Genomic DNA, 26,506 nt, shown 5'->3' with positions numbered 1-26,506 from the left:
CAACATTTCCCAGGTGAAATTATAGAATTGATTTGTATAAACATTGACCGACAAAATTTCTTCCATATGTGACGTAAAACTTTTCTGACGCCAGACACGCGAGCAATGTTTGATAGATGTTTTTGTGCCTTTGTGTATTTTTTAAAAATTGATTCTTTTAAAAGTGTAACACAGTGATGACTGCTGTACCCATATTTTGACTGTTTTATTTGTTATGTCTGTTTTGTTCACGCCTCGTTGTAAACATAACAGCATTTGATGAGACTGACATGCAAGGGGGAGGTTTAGCGCTATAAAACCAGTTTAAATCCACAATTTCTTACATTTGAAAATACCCGTACCTAGTCAGGAATAAGACAGTTGTTGTCCATTCGTTTTGATGTGTTTTGTCATTTGGTTTTGCCATTTGATTAGGAACTTTCCGATTGCATTTTCCTCGGAGTTCAGTATTTTTTTAAATTTACTTTTTACCACCACAATCACTGACTTCTTTATATTAATACCAAGTGTCATTTTTTCAGCATACACTCAAAGTAGTTATAGTTAGTTTATTGTAAGTCTATTAGAATAAATAATACCATTCTTAATAAATGTTTATTGTGCATTACTGATAATCCATAAGTTAAAAATCAAACAATTAAGAGGGTTGTTTAAACAAAGAAAAAATATCTATTTATCACAATATCACAATGCACTAGTATTTCTATTTATTTGTTGAAAAAAAGCTTATGTTAACATTCTTGGCTGCCATAGATATAGGAAGATGTGGTGTGAGTGCCAATGAGACAACTCTCAATCCAAATAACAATTTAAAAAGTAAACCATTATAGGTTAAAGTACGGCCTTCAATATTGTAAGATATTTGTCATCTGTTTCATTTTAATGAAGAACTTTAGGTAGTTGCTTACAAAAAAGTAAAATAAAAAATATACTGAACTCCCAGGAAAATTCAAAACTGAAAGTCCCTAATCAAATGGCAAATCAAATGATAAAACACATCACACGAATGGACAACAACTGTCATATTCCTGACTAAGATGACCAACATCAATCGTAATAATTTTGCAAACGAAAAAATTCTTTTATGTTCATGTACATTTATACTCGCTGCCATTAATCTTGGAATTCACCCTTAGATTCCTTAAAATTTGACGAATGTATGTTATATACGTTGTTCTTCCATTTATCATACCTGTTTTGAAGATAAAATGACACAAAACGTAAAGCAATGTAATTCTTTTAGAAAAGATGTCACGATTATTCAATGGAAAGTTGTCAGTGGATTAGGTGCTATTCTGAAACAGATAAGACTTTATTTTTCTGAAATGACATGTTTAAACACTCTTGATAATTAACCATATAAAAAAGTTGCTGATCATGCCTATTTTAAAATCTACACATACGTATTATTTAGAGGATCCAAGAGCTGACCAGAGCTCATGTTTTGTTTGTTATAATGTATCATACATTTGCTTAAATTTTAAATTTAATTAATTAAAAAGTAATTGAATAAATATAAGTTTAAAAGTTATTAAAAAAATTAAAATGAAAATGAAGAATTTAGCTTAAAGTAAACATGAATGAACCATAGTATTTAGAGCAACATTTTCATAATCTTAGCAAAAATGTTTCTGCTTTGTTCTATATTTTAATACACTCGCCATATTACGGCTGTGCAAAAATCGTAATTACTTCTGCATTACCAAATATCATAGATGGCTTAGATTATATATCAAATGTAGTATTCAATTTGTAATATGTAGCTGAAACTCACATTGAACTAAGGGGTGATATTCAGTAAAATGTTTACCAGCATTGTATGGAGCAAACTTGTAACCTTCGGCTTTTGCTTCATTAACCTTTTTTCATTTCGTAATTTATGCACAACGAGGAAGAAGAATTTTCTCTATTTTAAACACGAACAACAAAGGAAAAGTGTCCACTACTGAAGGCACTCAAGACTGAAAAGCATGAACGGAAAAGTTGTACTGTTGGATATGTAATGAAAACATATTTTGAAAAAAGAGGTTTACAAATACACTTCATGAGGAAACTGAAAAACTTTATGTTGTTTGTAAAGCACATAATAATCATATTTTATTAATTAACGAAGTTTAATAGGTTAATTTTCAATTATGTAAATTGAATAGTATTCATGAGCATATTTAAAATTTGTATCAAAAATGTAACAACTGACAATATTTGTAAAATTGAAATTGTTTGCCATAAAGTTAAACAAGTATATATATATATATTGCATGCAATTCTTTCAATAAATGATTAAAAAAAGAGATAAAGAAAAACACAATACAATAAATGCCTATCCATCCATTAACTTATCTTAATGTTCAAAACCTTGAGAAGTCGATACCAATGCAATATCATTGGAACAATATAATCAATAATCGCAAATTTAACCTAGCATGCATGCTCTATATTCTCTAGTCTTTTAATGATGGTCATTGCAATCTAAAGAGTGTAGAAAATATATTAAACATTTTAAAATATTTGACCTTAAAAATCTATATTTTCTCAACATAATGATGGTCTAAAGTGACATGTATTCGGGTTTAGTTTTCTGTAATAAGTTTATACTTCAGTTTCATTATGTATATATCTTTCATATTCATTTGTTAATATTTACTGTTTGCAATATCATGAATCGTTCTATATAATAATGGTGTTCTTATCCCGGGCATAAAAACAATGCCGTATTTGGCAAAACCTTTTCAACTTTTGATCCTCAGTGCTGTACAACTTTGTACTTTTTTCACGTTCGATCTTTTATATCTGGGCGTTATGTATTCGGGTTTAGTTTTCTGTATTTAGTTAATACTTCAGTTTCATTATGTATATCTCTTTCATATTCATTTGATAAAATTTACTGTTTGCAATAGCATGAATTGTTCTATATAATAAGAATGTTCTTATCACGGGCATACAAACAATGCCGTATTTGGCAAAACTTTTCAACTTTTGATCTTCAGTGCTGTACAACTTTGTACTTTTTTCACTTTCAAACTTTTATATCTGGGCGTCACCGGTAAGTCTTGTGTGGACAAGACGCGTTTTTGGCGTATCGAATTTTAAACCTGATGCCTTTTGTTATCTATTCATCATGTTTTTCTTTGTCTAATGTGTTCTCTTATATATTTGTATTGTAGTCCTGTAATATTATGTTGTCATTTCAATGTTATATTTAACTTTGCCATTAAAGTGCGAGGTTTGGCATACCATAAAACCAGGTTCAACCCACCACTTTTATTCCCCTTTAAAAGTGTCCTGTACCAAGTCAGGAAGATGGCCATTGTTATAATATTGTTCGTTTCTGTGTGTGTTGCATTTTAACGTTGAGTCGTTTGTGTTTTCTCTTATTTTTGAGATATTGAGATAAGACGTGGCACGGTACTTGTCTATCCCAAATTCACGTGTTTGGTTTTGATGTTATATTTGTTATTCTCGTGGTGTTTTGTCTGTTGCTTGTCCGTTTCTGTGTGTGTTGCGTTTCGGTGTTGTGTCGTTGTTCACCTCTTATATTTAATGCGTTTCCCTCTGTTTTAGTTTGTTACCCCGATTTTGTTTTTTGTCCATGGATTTATGAGTTTTGAACAGCGGTATACTACTGTTGCCTTTATTTATGCAAAGAATATTTATAAATATTGGCTTTGTTAAAATACTGCTCATATATCTTAACACCAACAGCAGGAGTAATGCAATATACATAAAAAGTAAGATTTATATAAATGAAACATGTGCAAAAACATACAATAGAAAGTGTCTGAAAATCAAAAACAACTTATGTAAATCTACCACAGGAATTTACTCACATTTATTTAGTTTTAAACGAAAAAACAAGTTGGACAAGAGTATGTATCAGATATTGTCATATGTATATGTACATATTCACATTGTCGTTGTCTGAAAGACCGTCATCTTACAATTGTTCCAGATCTTATTATCATAAATATAGATTTAAAATAAAAATATGACTAAGGTATCGAAGCACAGAACAGTTTTGTCCAGGTGTGTTAGATTCATTGACGACAAATAGTTGTCTGACTAGAAGGTATTAGAGTGAAATTAAATTGTAGAAATTTGTTTTTCAATATCATTAACAACAAACTTTTACAGCCACCAGTATCATAAGATTATGCTAAAATGTCAAGTTCATCTGAAAATTTTAACATTTCACAATACATGGATGACATTTCTATGTTCAGTGGACCAAAATTTAAGTTTGAATGTGACAACACATTGATGGTAAACCATTTTTTAACCTGATATGGGAGGGAGAGATATACCCACAAAAAAAAATAATGGGCCCTTTTATTGTAGCCAGGGCATAGCATTGAAATTGACATTATAATACTATTATAAAAATTTGCTTTGAAAGACTTGAGAACTTCATTTTAGAAAATGACAATACATGCGCTAATATTTTCAATCAAGACATACACTAATTCTAAGTACACAACAATTCAAACTAAATGGAAATTCAACAATAAATATTTATGGTGTAAAAGTTGAAAGTGAATTAAAAGGTGAACAATGTTTCAGCAATAACATTTAGTCATTTAATTTAAACAGTCCTATCTAACAAACACTAAGTCCGTTATTACCTAATTATTGTAAAGAATATTGTTACATATTTAATCGTATTCACCTTACTTGCAGCAAATGTTAAAAATAAATTATAACATGTTCTTTCCCATATAAGACACTATGTCATTACTCAATACATACAAGTCCATCGCGAAGGAAAGGATAATTCTAGTTCTGCTGTAAAAATTCTGGTTGTCATTTTACAGTGACTTGACTGTAAGTGTTGCTCTTCACCAATTGCAACTCATTCAAAATGTTGACCAAATTCCAATTTGTTTTATTAAACCGAATTGTTCAACTGGTCAGAATATTGAACAAATTGTTCAGTCAAAATGTGAAAGTGCAAGGTGGTAAAATAAAACATACTTACAATCCTATAAGATTTTAAATCCACTTTAATGATGTTGTGAAAACAATTAGTTTATCAGTTTGTATAGTTATATTATAGTCATTTCCATGCTGAAGGGGAACTGTTTATTTTGAATTGCTATAAAATTGTCCAAACTAAGCTTTCATATAGTTTTTGTTTCTAAAAGTATTCTATATTTATAAGAATCAGATATCATTTTAAATAATCCATCATATTTTCAGTAAAATATGTGTGAAATAACAATATGCTATTGATAAGTTTTAATGGGGAGATAACCTAAACTATTATTCTTTTGAATAAAGACTTTTTGAAAGAAAAGTTATTATCTCCCCATGGAAACGTCCTACAAACATATATTGCAATTTAAGACATATTTTACTGAATATGAAATGTTTTTATTCATATAATGTCTCATTCTTATAATTATAGAATACTTTTAGAAAGAAAAACTATATGAAAGCTTAGTTTGGAAAATTTTTATAGCAATTCAAAATAAACAGTTCCCCTTCAGCATGAAAATGACTATAATATAACTATACAAACTGATAAACTAAATTTGTCACAACGTCATTAAAGTGGAGTTTAAGTCTTATAGAATTGTAAGTATGTTTTATTTTATCACCTTGCACTTTCGTGACTTGGCTGTGGTTTTCTACAGCAGTTGGTTCAAATTTCTGACCAGTTGAACAATTTGATTTTATGAAACAAATTGCAATTTGGTCAACATTTTGAATGAGTTGCAATAGGTGGAGAGCAACACTAACAGTCAAGTCACTGTAAACAAATTACATTTTACCATGATTTAAGTTTTGTTTTATACTAAATGTCACGTTAAAGAGTGCAGGATGTTTTTAAACAGAACTATACTTTCTATAACATAATATACATGATATAAGTATTATTAGTATAACCAAAATAAACAATGCAATGTTAAGTTTTATGGCAAATGATTGACACTACGTATACGCGCTCTCTAAAAAAAAGTTAAATCCGTATAGAGTTTTCTTTGCAATATGCTTAATCACATGTTTTGACATTTGATAAAAGGAATGGAAATGAAGTTATTTCTTTAAGCCATCCCTCTGTTGACCTTTGATACCAAATTCCTTATCGAATGTTTTCTGTATCAGCCTACACAGCCTATCTGACTTTGTCGATAAAGTTTATTTCCCTAACGGATGAACTTCTGTACTCTATAACTGCATACGACTCATTGGCTAACTGCGCCTTTGGTACAACATATTGACCTAAAAGATAAAAGAATTGTAAATAAAAGTATCTTTAAAACTCGTTAATATGCCTATAATTATAAATAACTAAAGGGACATAGCATTTTGTTTTCTTCGTCTAGTTTGTCTACATAATGAAAGCTAAATCTAAATAGCTACTAGAAAATTAACAAGAAGTGATCACTTATAAATGCAATAAAACATTGCCTTATATAAAATAGTTTGAAAGACAAATAAATATCAACTAAACATATTTTCAAATAAATCAGCTCAAACGTGCACATATTTTTAGATTTAACTAAAACCATCATACTTAGTTGCAGAGGATCTGATAAGAAATAAAAGCGTTATTCCGGTGATGTGAATTAAAATGAAATATTTTAACAAATCATTGATTTTCTGCAGTCTGACAGCTGAACAGTTTAGAAATGATTTTGGAATGATAGAGAACACAAATGTTATACCTGAATAGACGAAACGTCATGCACAACTTCGTTATACACATCATCAGCCTTACTACTGGGTCCAACAACTTCCACAATGAACGGAAAGGATGATTGTTCTGAGACACGACATTTCCATTTACCATGTTTACCTGCTGAAATTAAATTTAATTGAAAAAAAATTACATTTTATTATTCGTCGGATACGGATTGATTTCCTGGGTATAAGTGAACCAGTTAAACATTTAAAAATATGCTTTTGTTGACAGGCGAATATGCAGAATTTATCAAATACCCGGATACCACAGTCTATTGTTTCTTCAATCCAGAAACATCAATACACGCGAACAAATAAATGAATCCACAATAAATAAATCTTCAAATTAAAAAAAAAATTACACAAATGAAATAATTGACCTACAAAGTTGAGATAGACACAAGTCTTCCTAATGGTTTAGTACAAGTCATTATGATTTGTTTTTATTTATAATAATATTGATTATTGGCCAATGAAAATGTGGCGCGTTTTGTTGGCACTATGCTATTTTCTTTTTAGCTCACGTAGCCCAAAGGGCCAATTGAGCTTTTCTCATCACTCGTCGTCCGTCGTCGTTGACTTTTACAAAAATCTTCTCCTCTGAAACTACCAGGCCAAACTAAACCAAACTTGGCTACACTCATCATTGTGGTATCTAGTTTAAAAATGTGTGACGTGACCCGGCCAACCAATCAAGATGGCCGCCTTGGCTTAAAATAGAACATAGGGGTAAAATGCAGTTTTTGGCTTATAACTCGAAAACCAAAGCATTCAGAGCAAATCTGACATGGAGTAAATTGTTTATCAGGTCAAGATCTATCTGCCATGAAATTTTCAGATGAATTGGACAACCCGCTGTTAGGTTGCTGCCCCTGAATTGGTAATTTTAAGGAAATTTTTCCGTTTTTTGTTATTATCTTGAATATTATTATAGATAGAGATTAACTGTTAACAGCAACAATGTACAACAAAGTAAGACCTAAAAATAAGTCAACATGACCAAAATTGTCAATTGACCCCTAAGGAGTTATTGTCCTTTATAGTCATATTTTAACAATTTTCATAAAATTTGTAAACTTTAACTAACATTTTCCACCATCACCAAAACACAATTTTGTCATGATTCAAATGCGTCCTTTGTATAATATTCAAATAGACCAAGGTGAGCAACACAGGCTCTTGAGAGCCTCTAGTTTTGTATTGTGAGTAACACATGGGAGGAGAAGGAATTGCTTAACTCCAAATTAAATGCAGCATTGTTTGATCTATGGTTGCTATTTGTTTTTTTTCCACGATGTTGCTTTTTTTTTGTATTTCTTACAGTTAGTCTTTTATTATGATTGAAGGGAACATTATTTTGTATTTCCTTTAAATATTTTTACTGCCACATTTTGATTGCTTTCTCATACTTGTAGCCTTCTTCATAATTTCTTGGAGACATTTGATGGATAATGATTAGCATATAGATGAGACATTATGGATATGCTTTAGATCAAAATAATTTGCATGAAGAAATGAATATTTTTAATTTGACCAGAGTTTAGTGATGCCTGAATGATATGGTTTCATAATTTAATGGACACACAGTGACACATCATACATTAATGTTTAAGGCAATACAATTGAAGCCGAAAATTACCCTCCTGATTGTCATTTGGCTGTATATATTCTTTTTCAATTTCTGCATAATCTTCAGACTTGAGAAAAACCCTCACAAGTTTAACATAATTAATTTCTGGTAACCCATTTTGTGTCAAATTAGTCTTTTTAATTCGTTCTCCATGTTGTTGTATTGCACTCATAAGAATCGTCAGTTGATCATTTACTGGGACATCTATAAAGATAATGCAAATTTATGATTAATGAAGATTTAGTAAGCTTGACTCAGAATTAAATTTATTTCGCATGATCATTGCATGTATTGAAAAGTATAATATTAAAGCAACTGATAAACAAAAATGTTTGAGTACATGTACTCTATGCATAACATTGAAAAACATTTAAAAATATCCTTGTTATATTTACGTTGTAAAATATATTGAACATTCCAAATTTATTTCCTCAAGATGAGTCAATATATCGACAGGTGAAGCATGGTGTTTATAAAAGTTTCAGAGACATAAATTGATTTTTCCTAAACGGAAGATTTTATACACACAGACGAAGAAGTATACTTAACGACAAAATAAGTTTCATTTTCCTGGTCAGGTCTTTTTCAAAACTGATGATTTTCTAAATATTGCTTAATATTTCACCGTGGTATCTTACTTTAACTTTGTTTAAAACCTGTTTATTCAATTTTGACCTAAATCATTTATATCTTATGTTATAGATAATGCATATTTTAAGGTTTTTCTTGTCGTAGAACACGCCGAGGGTTGTCAGGATTGATCAAATGAAAGACCGACCGGAGGGAGGTCTTTCTTTGAACAATCCTGACATCCCGAGGTTTGTTCTACGACAAGAAAAACCTGAACATGTGCATTATCTGACTTATATACCGTCAAAAAAATATTAATTTTATAAAGATTTGTAAAATTTAGTATACTATTTTACCGACAACAATTAAGTCGGATATTCCTCTCTAATGCGTTCAGGTGTTAATACGCCCTACGGGTCATTTAGAATGTGAAATACAACTCACTAAATAATTTAGATATAAGGCCACACCAATTTGATTCCTTGTTCGACGGACCCGCCCGCACCTATTTTTTTCAAAACAGATTTTTTTTATTTTTATTATATTCCCGCTTCCCGCATCCGGAAATGAAATCATGTCCATTTCCCGCATCGTTTTTTTTGTAAATATAATGTAAAGATCTCAACATTTGTTTTTTTAAATCACAGTCTAGCCTTTATTTAACGATTTTAAACCTATCAGCACCCCACAACACTGTAAATATCTGCGAGAATTTTTGTTTCAGAATGGAGCCAATTTATTCCAAGCGAGAGTGCTCCGATATAAATAGAAATACAAGTACAGAACAAAACGTTGGTTTCTTTCCCCCTAACTTATATTCCCTATAAAAAAAATGTTCGTTGTTAAAATAAAGTACAAAGAACTTCTGAAGGATTTGCCTTCAACTGCAATTATAATGTATGGTGACGGTCATACCCGCTGCAGGTTTGTGCACCTGTCCTGGTTGATTCAGAGACCTGTCGTTCAGCAGTTATCGTTTGTTGATGTGGTTCATTGGTAAATTTTTCCCGTTTGGAAATATAATTTAGATCGTTGGTTTTCCTTTTCGAATTGTGTACAATACTAAGTTGTGGTCCCTTATAGCTTACTGGTTTGTCTTGATCAAAGCACTGTGTAAAAGGCCGTACTTTGAACTATTATATGTTATTATCAGGTTGGGACTAACCCTCCCTCAGACAAGGGCCTTGAAGGGGTAATTTTACCATATAGATATAGGAAGATGTGGTGTGAGTGCCAATGAGACAGCTCTCCATCCAAATAACAATTTAAAAATTAAACCATTATAGGTTAAAGTACGGCCTTCAACACGGAGCCTTGGCTCACACCGAACAACAAGCTATAAAGGGCCCCAAAATTACTAGTGTAAAACCATTCAAACAGGAAAACCAACGGTCTAATCCATGTTTACTGTTCAGTCTGTTGTAGAAAAGAAAATAGAAATATACTTAGGATTTGTACAGTGCTACTATACAAAACCTTTGACAACTTAGAATTTTTTACTCAAAAAGAGGAGAAATACATTATATTTTAAACAACTTTTCTAAAAGAGGGATGGGTCCACTTATTTTAAATAATATTAAACTGTTAAAGTAAATGTGTTAACATGGTTAAAGTCCAGGAATATAACAAAATTCTTGGACATGTTTTGACCATTTAATACCAAATATATAGTTCTTTGGGAAAATATAAGCCCTTTTGTACTTAAAGTGTTTTTACAAAAAATTATGACTTTAATACTTTGACCCCTCATAAAAGGGATATTCATAACATTAAGGGGTTGTTCTGAACCTGATTATGACTTGGATGGAGAATTGTCTCATTGCCAGTCACACATACATAGACCAGATTTAATTATTCAATTTTTTCTTGTCGAACAGGGAAAAATACTTCATAAATTAAAGAAATGTCAAGGTACAAGTGATAAATCAAGTTTTAATATAGTCAAAACCTACTATTTTATGTTTACAAAAAAAATTTATAATCGCTCGCCTTTACTTTTTAAGCTTCGCCTCAAAAATTTGCAAATTAAATATTTTTTTATTAAAATTTTCAAATCGCTCGCTCGCCCCAATTTTTGGAGTCCAAAAATCCGTAGAACAAGAAATTAAATTGGTGTGGCCTAAACCTTTTAAAAATTATAATCCATACACAATAAAAATGTTACTGTAACTGCATGAAGTAAGACACAAATGTATTGTTACCATCCGATAATGGTGCATGACAAATACAAGACACATTGTAAACAATTAACTTGAATCGAATGAAAAATTCAGAAAGATTGTCTTTTGAATAGCAATACATACTATCAAAAGATAATCAGGATATAGTTATATACCCTCCGCATCCGACCCTTTCGTGAGTTATGTTAATGTTTTCAATAGAATATAAGATTATCTTATTAGTTGATCATTTGATAGAGTAAAAGGTATACATAAATTTTAAAAAGTTAAGAACTGACACGAAGACGAATGTAAATGCATGTAGGTCACAGTATGATTTCTTATTCAGTGTGTATCGTTCTGAACATGCATGACATATTTGCCACCGGACGTTAAGCAAGCAACCACAAACCAATCAACCTATTCAGTTTGACTCAAAATGATTTTCAAAATCTTTCACACTAATATGTTAAATCTGGATTTATTTTATGAAAGTCTACATTAAATTTTATCTGACATATATGATAATTTTTCTTTATTGTAGCGATAAATTAACAAAAACTACAATGCCGGTTTCTTTTACACCTATCATCGATTGAACTTTAAAATATTAATTTGCAAATCGTCAACAAAAAACTATTAGACGAATAAAGTTTTGAAGATAAATCATAGATTGCATGTTTATCAAGGAAAATAATGACCTCCCACAGGTCATTATTTTATGCCTTGGAGCATATATCATTGAAACATGGTATCGTCCGGGTTGATTCTGAAAAAGAATGACCTGTCGTTCTGAAAGAAAATAACTCCATATAGGTATATAAAATTTTGATTAATTATGTATTTGCATTCATGTATTGCAGATCAAATTTATTCGTTCATTGTGTGTTAATTTGTGTGTTTTTTTTTTATTGAATTAAGCCTTCTAATTGATATTTTATAGTGTGTTTTTCTATGTTGTGATGATATACTATTGTTTCCAAAAAATGGAGAAGTTTTGGTACAATTAAAACGTTTAATCCCACTGCAAATGTTGGCACCTGTCCTAAGTCAGGAATCTGATGTACAGTAGTTGTCGTCTGTTTATGTACGTTTTTATACGGCACTCATGCCACATCTTCCTATCTATTAAGATATGGATGCAACTGATTTCAAACTGGATAGCACATCCTCATGTATACGGAAATGTTGTTAACCATGCCCGGAAAATTAAAAATGATCCTTGTAAATTTATCGCTCCTTTAAATAAACTTATTCTAAAAGGTTACCAATTGAACACTGTAATAAGACCTTTGAATATTCTTTTATTGGTATGAATATTGATTTTGTTATCAGTAAATTAAAAGCAAACTCAATATTACTAGTATGTTATATATGTTCCGGACCATATGAGTATTTGGACCATACGCGTATGGTCATGAACATATGAGTACACTCATATGACAGACCATACGCGTTTAGTCAGACCGTACGCGTATGGTAGGACCATATGATTATATACTCGTTCGACTATTAACGGGCCAAACCATATGCGTATTTGGACCATATAGGTATTTTTTTTCAAATATGCATTAGAACCGTTTCAATATTACAAACCTTATAATGCAAATAAAATTGAGAATGGAAATGGGGAATGTGTCAAAGAGACAACAACCCGACCAAAAATAAAAAAAACACAACAGCAGAAGGTCACCAACAGGTCTTCAATGTAGCGAGAAATTCCCGCACCCGGAGGCGTCCTTCAGCTGGCCCCTAAACAAATATATACTAGTTCAGTGATAATGAACGCCATACTAATTTCCAAATTGTACACAAGAAACTAAAATTTAAATAATACAAGACTAACAAAGGCAAGAGGCTCCTGACTTGGGACAGGCGCAAAAATGCGGCGGGGTTAAACATGTTTGTGAGATCTCAACCCTCCCCCTATACCTCTAACCAGTGTAGAAAAGTAAAAGCATAACAATACGCACATTAAAATTCAGTTCAAGAGAAGTCCGAGTCTGATGTCAGAAGATGTAACCAAAGAAAATAAACAAAATGACAATAATACATAAATAACAACAGACTACTAGCAGTTAACTGACATGCCAGCTCCAGACTTCAATTAAACTGACTGAAAGATTTTGATTTCATCATATGAACATCAGGCACAATCCTTCCCGTAAGGGGTTTAGTATCATACCATCATAACATATATGAGAAGAACATAACCCGTGTCATGCCAACAACTGTTTTTAGAATAAATGTGTTTAGTTCCGACGCAAAGACCTTATCAGTGACTCAATATTAACTCCAAAATATGCAATCTTTAATGACTTGACAACAGTATCGTAATTATATCCCTTCTTAATAAGTCTATTCAAAGGTTTTGTAAGTTTATGAGGTGAATACTGAAAGGCTACATGAACATTAAATATTGATACCATATAAAAATAACTAGAGGCTCTAAAGAGCCTGTGTCGCTAACCTTGGTCTATATGAATATTTAACAAAGGACACAGATGGATTCATGACAAAATTGTGTTTTGGTGGTAGTGATGGGTTTGTAGATCTTACTTTACTAAACATTCTTGCTGCTTACAATTAATTCTATCTATAATGAACTTGGCCCAGTTAGTTTCAATGGAAATGAAAGTGAAAATTTACAAATTTTTAGAAAATTGACTATAAAGGGCAATAACTCATTAGGAGGTTAATTGACCATTTTGGTCATGTTGACTTATTTTGAGGTATCACTTTGCTGTACATTATTGCTTTTTATAGTTTATCTCTATCTATAATAGTCTTCAAAATAATAACCAAAAACGACAAAATTTCCTTAAAATTACCAATTCAGGGGCAGCAACCTAACAACAGGTTGTCTGATCCATCTGAAAATTTAACGGCAGACAGATCTTCACCTGATAAACAATTTTCCTAAGCCAGATTTGCTCTAAATGCTTTAGTTTTTGAGTTATAAGCCAAAAACTGCATTTTACACCTATGTTCTATTTTTACCCGTGGCGGCCATCTTGGTTGGATTGCCAGGTCATCGTACACATTTTTAAGCTAGATACCCTAAAGATAATTGTGGTCAAGTTTGGATTTATTTGGCCCAGTAGTTTCAGAGGAGAAGATTTTTGTAAAGGATTACTAAGATTTAAAAAAAATGGTTAATAATTGACTATAAGGAGCAATAACTCCTAAATGGGTCAACTGACCATTTCGGTCATTTGACTTATTTGTAAATCTTACTTTGCTGAACATTATTGCTGTTTACATTTTATCTCTATCTATTATAATATTCAAGATAATAACCAAAAACAGCAAAATTTCCTTAAAATTACCAATTCAGAGGCAGCAACCCAACAATGGGTTGTTCGATTCATCTGAAATTTTCAGGGCAGATAGATCTTGACCTGATAAACAATTTAACCACCATGTCAGATTTGCTCTAATGATTTGGTTTTTGAGTTATAAGCCAAAAACTGCATTTTCCCCCTATGTTCTATTTTTAGCCATTGCGACCATCATGGATGGTTGGCCGGGTCACCGGAAACATTTTTAAAACTAGATACTCAAATTATGACTGTGGCCAAGTTTGGTTTAATTTGACCCAGTAGTTTATGAGGAGAAGATTTTTGTAAAAATTAATGACGCAGGACGACGACGGACGCAGGACGACGGACGCAAAGTGATGAGAAAAGCTCAAATAGACTTTTAGGCCAGGTGAGCTAAAAAGAAGATGTAATATGATTGCCAATGAGACAACTGTCCACAAGAGACCAATACGACGCAGACATTTCCAACTGTAGGTCACCGTACAGCTTTCAACAATGAGCAAAACCAATACCGCATAGTCAGCTATAAAAGGCCCCGATATAACAATGTAAAACATTTCAAACGAGAAAACTAACGGCCTTATTTAATAAAAATATTTTATAAAAAATAGTTAGTTTTCATCGCAAAGTATATTCTTGTATTTAAGGAGGCTGGCGGGTACAAAAAAATCAGGAAAAAAATTAAACATTTGTTTTTTTCATTACAAATTTCATTTATTACACTAATAGTTATTACTTTATGATATGGTACAAAAATCACCCATACAAATCGATTTGGTTTGGACACAGATGACTTAAAATATGTTTATGTCATTGAAAAAGCTCCAAATTATTTTCCTTTGGTGCAAAAATGTAATTTTTTGACGTTAAGGCCACACCAATTTAATTTCTTGTTCTACGGATTTTTGGACTCCAAAAATTGGGGCGAGCGAGCGATTTGAAAATTTTAATAAAAAAATATTTAATTTGCAAATTTTTGAGGCGAAGCTTAAAAAGTAAAGGCGAGCAATTATAAATTTTTTTTGTAAACATAAAATAGTAGGTTTTGACTATATTAAAACTTGATTTATCACTTGTACCTTGACATTTCTTTAATTTATGAAGTATTTTTCCCTGTTCGACAAGAAAAAATTGAATAATTAAATCTGGTCTATGTATGTGTGACTGGCAATGAGACAATTCTCCATCCAAGTCATAATCAGGTTCAGAACAACCCCTTAATGTTATGAATATCCCTTTTATGAGGGGTCAAAGTATTAAAGTCATAATTTTTTGTAAAAACACTTTAAGTACAAAAGGGCTTATATTTTCCCAAAGAACTATATATTTGGTATTAAATGGTCAAAACATGTCCAAGAATTTTGTTATATTCTTGGACTTTAACCATGTTAACACATTTACTTTAACAGTTTAATATTATTTAAAATAAGTGGACCCATCCCTCTTTTAGAAAAGTTGTTTAAAATATAATGTATTTCTCCTCTTTTTGAGTAAAAAATTCTAAGTTGTCAAAGGTTTTGTATAGTAGCACTGTACAAATCCTAAGTATTTCTATTTTCTTTTCTACAACAGACTGAACAGTAAACATGGTAAAATTACCCCTTCAAGGCCCTTGTCTGAGGGAGGGTTAGTCCCAACCTGATAATAACATATAATAGTTCAAAGTACGGCCTTTTACACAGTGCTTTGATCAAGACAAACCAGTAAGCTATAAGGGACCACAACTTAGTATTGTACACAATTCGAAAAGGAAAACCAACGATCTAAATTATATTTCCAAACGGGAAAAATTTACCAATGAACCACATCAACAAACGATAACTGCTGAACGACAGGTCTCTGAATCAACCAGGACAGGTGCACAAACCTGCAGCGGGTATGACCGTCACCATACATTATAATTGCAGTTGAAGGCAAATCCTTCAGAAGTTCTTTGTACTTTATTTTAACAACGAACATTTTTTTTATAGGGAATATAAGTTAGGGGGAAAGAAACCAACGTTTTGTTCTGTACTGGTATTTCTATTTATATCGGAGCACTCTCGCTTGGAATAAATTGGCTCCATTCTGAAACAAAAATTCTCGCAGATATTTACAGTGTTGTGGGGTGCTGATAGGTTTAAAATCGTTAAATAAAGGCTAGACTGTGATTTAAAAAAACAAATGTTGAGATCTTTACATTATATTTACAAAAAAAACGATGCGGGAAATGGACATGATATCATTTCCGGATGCGGGAAGCGGGAATATAATAAAAATAAAAAAAATCTGTTTTGAAAAAAATAGGTGCGGGCGGGTCCGTCGAACAAGGAATCAAATTGGTGTGGCCTTAAATTGAAATATTTTTTTTAACTCATCGGTGACCTATATTTTTTTTAAATGTTTTCAAACAAGCTGTACATAAATTAATTAATTGTAAAATTTGAGCGAATTATTTAATTAAGTTTTTTTTTATTTCGATATTACCAATATTTCTCTTATTAGTTCAAAAGAAAAAAAGGACATTAACAAAAATGTTTGCCTTTTTCAGAGGCAGATTCTGAGATTGGCGACCCCATTTTTTTATTTTATATGTATATTAGATATAAGATAAAGTTTAATCATAGAAAAAAACTAGCAAAATCCTATATTAGGGAAAAAGTTTATTTAGACCCGCGACCCCCTTAAGCGTAGGGTGAAATTTATTTCTACACAGTAGTACCATAGCTTTTCTGCATTTGTAAGTCTTGGTTGTGCACGATCCTTCGCAGTTACATTTTTGGCTTTCGACTCAAAAGATAACCTTCTTAGCAACTTCGTGCAGTGATACCAATCGAGGTCTTGGGAATTTCATAACAGTTCTTTCAAGAAATTTTGGAAAATATATTTTTAAGTCAACATGTTGCCATTCTAGCGTAATAATAAATCGATAATTATGTACAAAATATTTTACTTTAGTTGTGACTAGTGATTAAAATTAAATGAGAGAAACTGCTTATTTTTATTTATCATTATGATATAATACGAAGACCTTTGCCTCCGTATTTTTAATTATGTGACAACTAGACGTGTCATACCCTTTAAAAAGTTCAGTATTAATTGTAAACTTGTTAATTACCCCGACCATATGAGTATATACCCATACGGTCATGATCATATGCGTTTGGTCTAAATACTCATATGGTACGGTTTTATTTGATAACATGACCGTAATAAAATGAAATATATGGGTTAAGTAAAATTCATTTCTTATGATTCTTGACAATAGAGAATGAGAGTTTGTATTACATTTTGTACTAAAAGAACTTGACGACAGACTTTACAAGTGGATCTTAAAAATTGCATAACTTAAAAAAACCTTCATGTTGAGTGTGTTATCTAGGGATATATAAGTCTGCATCCCCTGAAATGTTTTAGTCTACCTTTCTACGAAATATGTGATTATACTCTTCTTAGATGTTTTTAAGTATTGCAAATCCCATCTAACAACCGATCAGACAATAGATTAAAATGTAAATTAACAACAATACTTCATTCAGAGGAAATTCAAAACTAAAAGCTAAAACACATCAAACTTATTGATAACAACTTTCATCGTTCTGACTTAGTACAGGAATCTACTTATGTAAACAAATTGTAAGGGTTCCGCGGAACCCAGTGTCTCGCCTACTATTGCTGTAAATCGCAGGATCAACAAAAATGAGGGAAAAAAACCAATAAAATATTCCTCTTGATACTATCTTTTGATTGTAAGAAGCTTCTGTCCATGTTTGGGAAAAGTCTAGGATAGTTAATTAATCTAATAAATGTTTTGAAAACTTTAACTGCAGACTGTATGTAATGTTAACTGGAAGAAAATCTAAGTCCATTTAAAAGTAAAATACAGAAAAATGGAGTTATCTTTTTACAAAATTTACTTCTGGATACTATTTTATGATCATATATAAGCTTCTGTCCAAGTTTGGTACAAACCCATGATAGTTTAAGAAAGTTAATAAAATTTAAAAAAACCTTAACCACAGAGTGAATGTAATGTTTCCCCGCAGAAAAACGAAGTCCATTTAAAAGTAAAATATGGAAAAAATGGATTTATTTTTTTACAAAATTTACTTCTGGATACTATTTTATGATCATAAATAAGCTTCTGTCCAAGTTTGGTACAAACCCAGGATAGTTTAAGAAAGTTATTAAAATTCTTAAAAACTTTAACCACAGAGTGAATGTAATGTTTCCCTGCAGAAAAAACTAAGTCCATTTATAAGTAAAATAAAAAGAATGGAATTTTATTTTTACAAAATTTACTTCTGGATACTATCTTATGATCATAAACAAGCTTCTGTCCAAGTTTCGTACAAACCCAGGATAGTTTAAGAAAGTTATTAAAATTTTAAAAACTTTAACCACAGAGTGAATGTAATGTTTCCCCGCAGAAAAACTAAGTCCATTTGAAAGTAAAATATGGAAAAAATGGATTTATTTTTTTTACAAAATTTACTTCTGGATACTATTCTATGATCATAAATAAGCTTCTGTCCAAGTTTGGTACAAACCCAGGATAGTTTAAGAAAGTTATTAAAATTCTTAAAAACTTTAACCACAGAGTGAATGTAATGTTTCTCCGCAGAAACTAAGTCCATTCATAAGTAAAATATGGAAAAAATTGAATTTTATTTTTACAAAATTTACTTCTGGATACTATCTTATGATCATAAACAAGCTTCTGTCCAAGTTTGGTACAAACCAAGGATAGTTTTAGAAAGTTATTAAAATTCTAAAAACTTTAACCACAGAGTGAATGTAATGTTTCCCTGCAGAAAAAACTAAGTCCTTTTATAAGTAAAATAAAAAGAATGGAATTTTATTTTTACAAAATTTACTTCTGGATACTATCTTATGATCATAAACAAGCTTCTGTCCAAGTTTCGTACAAACCCAGGATAGTTTAAGAAAGTTATTAAAATTTTAAAAACTTTAACCACAGAGTGAATGTAATGTTTCCCCGCAGAAAAACTAAGTCCATTTGAAAGTAAAATATGGAAAAAATGGATTTATTTTTTTACAAAATTTACTTCTGGATACTATTCTATGATCATAAATAAGCTTCTGTCCAAGTTTGGTACAAACCCAGGATAGTTTAAGAAAGTTATTAAAATTCTTAAAAACTTTAACCACAGAGTGAATGTAATGTTTCTCCGCAGAAAAACTAAGTCCATTCATAAGTAAAATATGGAAAAAATTGAATTTTATTTTTACAAAATTTACTTCTGGATACTATCTTATGATCATAAACAAGCTTCTGTCCAAGTTTGGTACAAACCAAGGATAGTTTGGAAAGTTATTAAAATTCTAAAAACTTTAACAACAGAGTGAATGTAATGTTTCCCTGCAGAAAAAAACTAAGTCCATTTGAAAGTAAAATATGGAAAAAATGGATTTATTTTTTTTACAAAATTTACTTCTGGATACTATTCTATGATCATAAATAAGCTTCTGTCCAAGTTTGGTAGAAATCCAGTATAGTTTAAGAAAGTTATTAAAATTTCAAAAACTTTAACCACAGAGTAAATATTTGTGGACGCCGCCGACGACTACGACACCGACGACGACGGAAAGTAGGATCGCTTAGTCTCGCTTTTTCGACTAAAGTCGAAGGCTCGACAAAAATGGAGGATTTGACCTAGTTTTATAGCTAGCTTAATCTCTCACTTGTGTGACAGTCGCATCAAATGCAATAAGTTGCCTAAAAATGAAGATTAACGAAATGTTTTCCGGCTTATCTATGAAGGTGACAATTTCTGGTAAAGCCCCGGTCACAACAGATCGTACGATTTTTTTTGTCGTGGAAGATCTATTCAATAGTTGTCGTGGCAACGTAGCCAAATGTTAAAATAATATTTCGAGTGGTCACATCAGCTACGACATGTCCAGGATGATTCCACGATGGGAACACGACAGAAAAAAATGTAATTGTACTGTCGTCGGTTTGTCGCAAGTCGGTCGTGAGACAGTCGCACGACAGTCGCACGACAATCGTGAGTTGTTTTTGGCTATGGCTATGTATTTAGGTTTTCATGTCGTGTCACTGTCGTGCGACTGTCACAAAACAATCGTGGGTCACTCGCGCGTTTGACTCTGAACTACTTGTAAATAAAGAAGACCCGATTTATTGTGTTAGTGATGTGAAAGGCCAGTTTTAGCAAATGTTCGTTCTTGAAACATGAAAGGCTCCATCCGCATGAGTACAACGAAATCACCGGCACATTCCTGCTTCGTCTCTTGCATCAGTGTACTATACTGTCAAGACATCAGACGCAGTTCGATCCATAGCTTAACGCATCAATGTTGGGCGTTTCGCTGGTTCTGGACTTTCCAAATTGATTTTCCTCTGAGTTCAGTATTTTTGTGATTTTACTTTTTCCTATGCTGTTCATGTGCTCCAATCAACGCTAACGGGACCATATTTGGCTGAGTTCCGGCAAGTCGACTATTTAGTAGGGCCAAGCGAAACCGTTTAGGTAGAATAATCATCCTCTTTGAATGGCAGACGGTATGTTTTTTTTATTCAAACATTCATTCCCGCAGAATTGTATTCTTTTATATAAAATGAAAACATGTAGCATGACAAATGTACCACTGTCGTACGACAGATAATCAATGATGTGCGAGCATCGTACGAAATTTTGTATTCGTGAGACTGTTCTACGACCGTCGTGCTACAGTCGTGTGATTTTGTTTTATTTATAAAATGGTTTATGTCGGCACCCATGACAATGTGTTTATCGCACGACAGTCCCACGACGGTGGTGAGACATTCGCATGACAGCCGCCACAAGACAGTGACACGACAACAAATTGTAGAGCAAAAAAGGTGCAAGTCCATTTTTTGTCTTACGACAGACGACAGCGCCACGATGCTCAAAATATCGTGCGTTTGTCGTACGATTATCACAGATGACCCGCGATTTGTCAAAAATTCGTGTTGTGGAGCAGGGTTTAATTGTAAATGAAACCTGGCCTTTTGACTTGAAAGAAAATTAACTACATTATTGCATATCAATAAAAGTATTTACAAACCTGACGATATGTTATGAAAAAACAAATCAACCATTTGAAATCTGTTTTCATGCATATGTTTAATTAATATTGCACAATATGCTTTGACTTCCTCTTCAGTTTTTCCAGCTTTTATCTTTGTTACAAAACAGCCATCTTGATCGTTCCAATCCATTTTCATATCTATGAAAACGAATTTTAAGTTATAAAACCAAAGAATAATTTTAGATTTGAATCTGATCTTAAATACTAATTCAACTGCAAAAAAATAACCCCTAAAAATAGTAATAAATGGAAACTTATATGAAAAACATGCAATAATCAGAGTGTTTTTTTTCATTTCGTAATGAATCCGAATTGTCAAATATATAGCATATAAAGGTTAAACATAGACATCTTTATTAATTAAAAAGAAGTTTCGTACATCTTGGGCTATAAGTGAAAGTCTTTTTTCCAGAATGTTGACAGGATCGAGTTTATAATCTCTTGATCTACTTATATATGACATTTTTATCTTAAATCAAATTGTAAGATCTATATGAAAAGATAAAAATAAAAATGTGTAAATATTCAGTAAATCTATCAAATTTTCAGTTAAAAAGGGACATACTTCGCTAACACTGGAAGAGACGCCACTTAAGTCCGAACTATTTTTTTTTTATATCATAGGTAATACAAATTGTATTCTAAAAACATTCAAATCGATTTTTGTCCTCAGCTTATAGTTTCCGTTGGATTAATGTTGAACTTCCAACTTATCGCTCGGTTCGAGCTATCGAAAGATTTTATACAGATTTCAACCTGAAATAAGTCATTTGACTTATCTTTCCAGTAGACTTATACTCAGGTTAATACAGTATTAATATGACAAACCTAGACTTCCAGATTCTGTAACAAATGCCTTCAAATCTTTATATTTCAAACTGGTTACATGTTCCTTATCTGTTACTTTAACTCTGGTTTCAAAGTCTTTATGAATAAACACCAATTGCTTTGGTGGAATATCTGAAAAAGATTCAACGTATACCTTTATTGGCTTTAATTTCTGGAGTTAAAAAAATGTCTAGTTGTATCTTCTTCAATGACAAAATATAATGGAGTATTCATATGAAAACTGTAATGAGGAGCTACTTCTTTAGTTGGAGTAATGATTTATATTTAAATCCTTCAAATATACAAACATAAATAAAAAAAAGTCATGACATCATTGGTAAATTAATTTAAAGAGTATTTCAAAAACAGTGTATCACCATTTCTATTAAAACAAATGTTCCTTCAATCCTAAAGCCGAAGTACACAAATTACAACGAATTCGCAAAACTAGCAGCGGAAATCTTACACTGATATTATTAAGATGCTTGATTTCTTGATTAACAACATATTTGTTACGTTTGGAAGACGTGTTTTTCAACAGACTGTCGGCATTCCAATCGGAACAATCTGTGCCCCTCTACTTGCCGACTTATTTCTGTATTATTATGAGGCTGACTTCATTCAGGAACTTCTTAGGAAGAAAGATAAGAAGTTAGCAATATCCTTTAACTGTACTTTCCGCTATATAGATGATGTACTTTCACTTAATAATTCAAAATTTGGTGACTATGTGGAACGCATTTATCCCATCGAACTAGAGATAAAAGATACTACAGACACAGTTAAGTCGGCTTCATATCTTGATTTACATCTAGCAATTAACAATGAGGGTCGGTTGAAAACAAAACTTTACGACACAAGAGATGATTTCAGCTTTCCAATTGTGAACTTTCCATTTCTAAGTAGCAACATTCCAGCAGCACCTGCATACGGGGTATATATCTCCCAATTGATACGATATTCCCGTGCATGTATTTGCTATCATGATTTTCTTGATAGAGGGTTGCTACTCACAAGCAAGCTATTAAACCAAGAGTTCCAAATAGTGAAGTTAAAATCATCCCTTCGTAAATTTTACGGACGCCATCACGAGATGGTTGACCGTTATGGAATAACCGTTTTACAAATGATATCGGATATATTACTTACGTCGTAACTACAATCCCCTTCCCTTTCATAAACGTGACCTACCGAATTAGACTATTTACCTGATTTTTTTTATCACATAAGCAACACGACGGGTGCCACATGTGGAGCAGGATCTGCTTACCCTTCCGGAGCACATGAGATCACCCCTCGTTTTTGGTGGGGTTCGTGTTGTTTATTCTTTAGTTTTCTATGTTGTGTCATATGTACTATAATTTGTCTGTTTGTAATTTTCATTTTTAGCCATGGTGTTGTCAGTTTGTTTTAGATTTATGAGTTTTGTCCCTTTGATATCTTTCGTCCATTTTTTTATACGTTTTCCTAGGGAATATTCACAAAACATTCACAGTACATATCAACGGTAGAAGTATTCACGTAAAAATGTAGCACGAAAACGTCATATGACGTCAACAAATGTCAACTTTTAAAATTGAGCAATTTAGATTTGTTTTATAAATTTCCTGTTTACAACACTTCGAGTTTTTAGAAAAACTAAGGATTTTCTTATCCCAGGTATAGATTACCTTAGCCGTATTTGGCACAATTTTGGGGAATTTTGGATCCTCAATGCTCATCAACTTGGTACTTGGTTGGCATTAAAAACATTGTGATATGAGCGTCACTGCTGAGTCTTATGTATAAATGAAACGCGCGTCTGGCGTACTAAATTATAATCCTGGTACCTTTGGTAACTAATACGGAAAAATAAATTAATTGTTCGCAAACCCATACCGTTGAAGACGGTATAGTAAAATGAGATGGTCTAGCACGCTGGAAGAGATTTGGAATGAATCCCATTTAACTTTTGTGAATTCGAGCGTCACTGATGAGTCTTTTGTAGACGAAACGCGCGTCTGGCGTATATACTAAATTTAGTCTTGGTATCTATAATGAGTTTATTGAAAGAGTAGACATTAGGTAATTGAATGGTTGCGAGCTTACAAACATGATGAAGACTGTCGCATTCTTAATCTTACTACCCTAAATCAGGAGCCTGTAATTCAATGGTTTACGTTGGTACATGAATGTTATATTTAGTTTTCGTAAATTATATCAATATAAATAAGCCTTCTAGATTCGCCGTTCGAAACGTTTCACACTTTTCATAACGGCGACTTGTATAACTAATATAAAAAAAGAAGATGTGGTATGATTGCCAATGAGACAACTATCCACAAAAGACCAAATTGACACAGACATTAACAACTATAGGTCACCGTACGGCTTTCAACAATGAGCAAAGCACATACCGTGTAGTCAGCTATAAAAGGCGATAAGACAATGTAAAATAATTCAAACGAGAAAACTAACGACCTTTTGTGTTTACCTAAATATTGATAAATTATGCTTTTGAATTTACATTATGGATGTTTGGCATTTTTGAAGTGGGATTACCTATCATTGAATTCAATTTGAAATTGTTTTCATACACTACCCCATACCTTTAAACGAATCATAATTTGAATTAAAACCTGTGCAAGGGTACCAGAAAATCATATAGCGTCATGTCTTTGTCATACGAATTTGCGTGTGAATATGTATTCCAAAGATACCAAATTCAACAAATTAATCAACCGAAACAACATGTTTTGTTTTTATAAATAAACTTTCATCAATAACTAATTTGCAATTATGAATGCATTTGATCTAAATTTCTCTTACCATATTCTACACTGTTCTTTACTGTGTCTTTCCTCCACTTGCCAATATTTTCAAAATACTTATATAAATAAACAACAAACAACAAATTACGCCCAAGAAAACATATATTGTTACATTATTTCATACAGTAAAAACTCTTGAAGAATCAAATTACACCCCAGGAGCTTAATTTGCTCATCGCAGGAATTTGTTATAGGGATTCTCATTTTCAGTTTTATTTCTTCTGAAAACAAAATAATTTGTTTTGAAATAAACATGTGTATCAAGTTTCAATTTGAAGAGAACACAACTTCATCGTAATACTTTGAACTAACTTTTAAGTTTGATATATGGCCTCTGTTGTCTGTTTTATGTCCATTGGAGCAAAGAAGTTTGTTAATGTAGAAAACTTATTTCACGAGATTCAATGTAGCACATCTTCCTTTTGAATGAGATGCTGTTTGTTTACCGTGCTTAGAAATTTATTAACGATCCTGGTAAACTAATCGATTTTTTAAATAAACTTGTTCTTAAAGTTTACCAATTCAAAACACGGCAACTAGATCTACGAATAGTGTGTTTATTTGTATTTATATTTATTTTGTAATCAGTTATTCAAAAAACCATACTATTAAAGTATTATTTTAATATAATTACATTAGATGTAAGTTTCATTATAATACGTTATTCTGATTGGCTAACATGTTATTCCGTAAACAATTGCATCAGACAATAGCATTTATCATGCATGATGACACGAGGTCCCACAAAAAAGTGCACAGGTGAATTAAATAAAACTGGATAAAAATCGTGTTTTCATGATTTTAGCTAAAAAAATGTAATTATAAGTATTGAATACTTCTTTTTGAAACTTTATAGGGTTGTAAAAGCGTTGACCGTGCGTACATTTTTAGAATGAAGCGCTTCCGCGCTTCATACAAAATGTACTTCGGTCAACGCTTTTACCACCCAATAAATTTACAAAAAGAAGCATTCAATTCTTAAATACATATACACATTCATAGATATACAATCTGTCGTTATCTGTGTCTTGACATTGCATAAGGTCATGTTTTTATCTCCCTTTTTATGACGTCTTTAAAACTAAATCGATTGTATGTTGGATGCGTACTGATTGATGATACAATCTTACATGCCTGATTTTTTTATTAGTTGTTATTGGCTTTGAAATTACTGTCAGAAACTGCGGGTACTCTCAGATCTGTACTTAATATCTTTTTGCTGTTAAAATGTACAAGTACTCGGCCACGTCCACTCTGTGTTAGCTTTTTTTATATATGTATTTTGTATTTGTAAGGTTACCTATAGTTGTTAATTTCGGTGCCATTTGGTCCCTTATGAAGAGTTGTTTTATTGGCTATTACACCACTTCTTCTTTTTTTATATCACCTGTCCCTTTTTTAATTAAATATTAATACCGGATAGCATGA

The 26,506-nt window shown here is 31.8% G+C and overlaps 2 protein-coding genes across 2 annotated transcripts in view; both read right to left on the bottom strand.

Annotated features, from left to right (window-relative positions):
• LOC134693380 (coiled-coil domain-containing protein 115-like) overlaps positions 1-22,894 on the bottom strand; it is a 483,686-nt gene extending 460,792 nt beyond the window's left edge. Inside the window, exon 1 of the mRNA XM_063554172.1 lies at positions 22,885-22,894. The gene's annotated coding sequence lies outside the window, so the exon portion shown is untranslated. The remainder of the gene's footprint in view (positions 1-22,884) is intronic.
• Positions 5,725-26,506, bottom strand: part of LOC134693634 (uncharacterized) — a 46,165-nt gene continuing 25,383 nt past the window's right edge. Inside the window, exons 14-19 of the mRNA XM_063554474.1 lie at positions 25,077-25,134; positions 22,269-22,400; positions 21,417-21,578; positions 8,321-8,515; positions 6,666-6,799; positions 5,725-6,219 (exon numbers count right to left, since the gene is read on the bottom strand). Coding sequence (XP_063410544.1) covers positions 6,190-6,219; positions 6,666-6,799; positions 8,321-8,515; positions 21,417-21,578; positions 22,269-22,400; positions 25,077-25,134 — 711 coding nt within the window. The 3' untranslated portion in view covers positions 5,725-6,189. The remainder of the gene's footprint in view (positions 6,220-6,665; positions 6,800-8,320; positions 8,516-21,416; positions 21,579-22,268; positions 22,401-25,076; positions 25,135-26,506) is intronic.

The sequence above is a fragment of the Mytilus trossulus genome, chromosome 12, assembly GCF_036588685.1.
Source record: "Mytilus trossulus isolate FHL-02 chromosome 12, PNRI_Mtr1.1.1.hap1, whole genome shotgun sequence".
NCBI classification, from domain to species: Eukaryota; Metazoa; Mollusca; class Bivalvia; order Mytilida; family Mytilidae; genus Mytilus; species Mytilus trossulus.
The sequence above is the reverse complement of the archived record's forward strand: the minus strand, read 5'-3'. Positions and strand labels throughout refer to the sequence as shown.